At 66.8% G+C, this 3,149-nt stretch overlaps 1 protein-coding gene across 1 annotated transcript; it reads right to left on the bottom strand.

Annotated features, from left to right (window-relative positions):
• Positions 1 to 224: 224 nt before the first annotated feature.
• Positions 225 to 2,734, bottom strand: LOC105311177 (SCO-spondin-like; the record flags this gene model as incomplete). Its single annotated transcript, XM_011387199.1, has 7 exons — positions 225 to 506; positions 759 to 805; positions 991 to 1,112; positions 1,407 to 1,537; positions 1,715 to 1,855; positions 2,113 to 2,280; positions 2,610 to 2,734. Coding segments are annotated over 7 exons (1,016 nt in total), but the record flags the coding sequence as incomplete, so codon positions are not given.
• Positions 2,735 to 3,149: the final 415 nt, after the last annotated feature.

Here is a 3,149-nt window from a genome sequence, read left to right as displayed (position 1 = left end):
GCCCTGCAGACACTCGCACGTGCCCTGAGCTCCTGGCACCCTCTTTCCAGCTGTTGTGGCCCCACCCAGCCTCAAATCCAGCAGGCCCTGGGGGCAAGCAGGAGGGTCGGCAGGTCCGACCACTGCCTGGCCACCCAACCGGCCACCCAACTGAGCAACATGGCCCAGCCTCTCCTGGCCATCCCAAGCCCCTCCCCCTGCTGGCCTACGCCCCGCCCCATTACCGCCGCAGGCTCCAGGGTCCAGGCAGAGGCGCTGCTGGCTGAGTGGCCCCGTGCAGAGGGCCGGGTCCCCAGCCCACGGCCTCCCTGTCTCAGGGTCCAAACAGAGGCGGTGGCGGTGCTGCTCTGAAGCCAGCCAAGGTGCCAAGGTGGGAGAGAGGCCAGCTGGGTCCTGCGGCCACCGCTCCTCTAAGGCGGCGGCCCTGGAGGCAGGGGCCAGGACACTGGCAGGCAGGCAGGGCCCACAGGGTGACCACTCAGACCAGCCGCTCAGAGGCAGAAGACCTAGGACAGACAGCGTGTGGCGGGCGCCTTCCCAGCGACCAACCCCCAGACCCAGGGACCCCGGTGCAGAGGGAGGGAGGGGCTCAGGTTACCGCCAGGAAGACTAGGGGGGCGTGGAGGATCTGGGTAGGGTGACCAGCCGTCCTGGTTTGTCTGGGACTGTCCCAGTCCTGGTACTGAAAGTTCCAGGTTCCAGAAACCCCCCCAGTCCTGGGCAAATGGGGACAGTCGGTCTGCCTAGTCCAGAATTACCTTGACAGCCCTGGCTGGTGCACTGCAGCTCTCCGTGCTGGCATTCACTGCGGGAGGGGACAGTCAGGGTGGGCTCTGGGAGGCAGGACCCAGCCCAGGGCAGTGAGCATGTGGGGGTGACCTGAGCTCTAGGCTCAGCTGCAACAGGACGGGTACCGGGCTTAGCCTGGCCTTCTCTGTGGGGGGCCCCTCCCGGCCCCCTGATGCTACCTCCCCCACCCCCATCACTCACCACTCTTTACAGCCCAGGCGCAGGTGGTCCCCAGGGGCCAGGGTCACCCTAACTCCTCCTGAGATGTGCTGGCAGCTACACTGCTCTGCAGGGACACAGCCCCCAGTCTGCTCCAACAGCCCCTGTGCAGGAGGGGACACAGGGACAGGGCTGTGTGGCAGCATCTACGCACGCGCACGCCGGCACCGTGCCTGGCCCACAGAGGGTGCACAGAGGGTGCACGGCAGGTGCACACGTGCTGCTGAGTGAATGGATGGGCAAAGGGCCACAGGCGGTGCGAACGGCTGCTAAGAGCCCCCAAGACATGAAGTTCTGGAGGAGAGGGGCCGCCGGGGCGTCGTGGAGCGGAGGAGGTGTGGGGCTGTGGACAGAGGACCCCCTTCTCCTGGGGCGACTCCTCTAGCTCCGCCCCTCACCTCGGGGCAGTAGCAACCAGGCTGGCAGGGTGGCAGGTCCTGGCAGGGCTGGTGGCTCCGGTGTGTGGCACAGAGGCTGGCACAGGGGGAGCCACAGGCCTGGAACTCAAAGGGAGGCGTGCAGCTGTCCTCTGTGGCGGGGGGGACACACAGGCCGGTGGGGGGCCGCCCGGAGTCACCCTCCACCCCCCGATCCCAGAGCACATAGCGCCTGTCCCGTCGAGCCCCCGTGAGGGGGCAGGACTGCCCCCTGCTGCACGCAGGGCAGCCCAGAGTTGCCCATCCAGCACCCATGGCACTGTGGGTACCTCCAGGTTTGGGCCCTGGGGAGCCTGGACTCTGCGTGGAGGATGGGGCTGTGGGGGGTCGGGGGCCTGGCAGGTGGTCCAGGGATACAGAGGAGCAGAGATGGAGGGGAGCCCCCACACCCCGCTCTGTGCCCGGGGCGTCTACAAAGGGACAAAGGCACAGCTGGACCAGCAAAGTGGGAAAATCATGGCAAAGACTCAGGGGGTGTGGTGGGGAGGAGCAGCTGAGAGGAGAGAGTAGCTGAGGGCCGGGCAGAGGAGTAGCTGGGCTGCTGAGGGGAGGGGTCGCTGCAGGCACAGGTGGCCACTCTGAGATCTTGGGGGCACAGGCTCATGGTGAGAGGGGCTCACGCCCTGTCAGGGTTCAGCTTCCGGGCTCCTTGCTCCTGGGGCCTCACCAGAGCAGTTCCCAATGAGGCAAGGCCGGAAGTGGCCGTCCAGGCGGGTGCAGAGGGCGCCCTCCCCCGCCCCTCCGGGCACTGGCCTCTGGTGTCGGTAGCGCTGCTGGACCAGCACCTGGCACGAGCATCGCGTCCAGCTGCTCCAGCTGCTCCACACGCACTCCTCTAGGGACCAAGGTGGGCGTGTCGCTCAGGGGGCCTCTCGGGGCTCCCTTGGCCTCTCTCCCACCCGCCCCCTCCCTCATGCCGGCTTTAACCAATCCCCTGTGTGGGAAAGGGCAAAAGCAAGCCAGGGATTCAGAAAGGTCCCCACTGCCCAGGTTCCCTGTCACCCAGCCGTGAGGGTGGCATCTCAAAGCATTCTAAAGGAAGAGGGAGCAGGGGAGGAGCAGATAGGGATATATTTGAGGGGATAAGCTGGGGGTTGGTTTGGAGACCGTCCATTATTCCCTGAGTCTGCCCGGGAGAGAGCCTCCCTTCCCGTGCACACATACCCAGGCAGGGCCCCGGGTAGCAGGCCTGGGTGTCCAGGTGGAAGAAGCTGCCATTACAGGTCCGGTTGGCCTCGGCCAGCGGGCAGGGGCAGGACCCAGAGCGGGAGGCCAAGCCTGGGCCGCAGCTTTGAGAACAGGGCCCCCAGAGGCCCCAGGAGCAGGCGGCCCGCAGCCCTGGGCAAGGCTGCCACCCGCAGCGCTGGCTCTGGGTGTCGGGGCCCAGGCAGGCGGGCACTGTGCGGTGAGGGGCTGAGGCTGTGCAGACTCGGGTGCGGGCCTGGGTCCCGCCTCCACAGGAGACAGGGCAGTCAGACCAGGGGGCCCACAGCGTCCAGGCCCCGGGCACTGTGGGAGGGCACAGGCGAGGTTATTGGGGTGGGAGGCACGAAGGCCCCGAGGGCTGGTCGGGACGTGTGTGTGTGTGTGTGTGTGTGTGTGTGTGTGTGTGTGTGTGTGTGTGTGTGTGTGTGTGTGTGTGTGTGTGTGTGTGTGTGCAAGTAAAGGACACAGCAAGCAGATGGGCCACAAAGGCCCGGGCCA

The sequence above is a fragment of the Pteropus vampyrus genome, unplaced genomic scaffold (assembly GCF_000151845.1).
Source record: "Pteropus vampyrus isolate Shadow unplaced genomic scaffold, Pvam_2.0 Scaffold1000001360, whole genome shotgun sequence".
NCBI lineage: Eukaryota > Metazoa > Chordata > Mammalia > Chiroptera > Pteropodidae > Pteropus > Pteropus vampyrus.
This window is presented reverse-complemented; position numbering and strand designations above follow the sequence as displayed.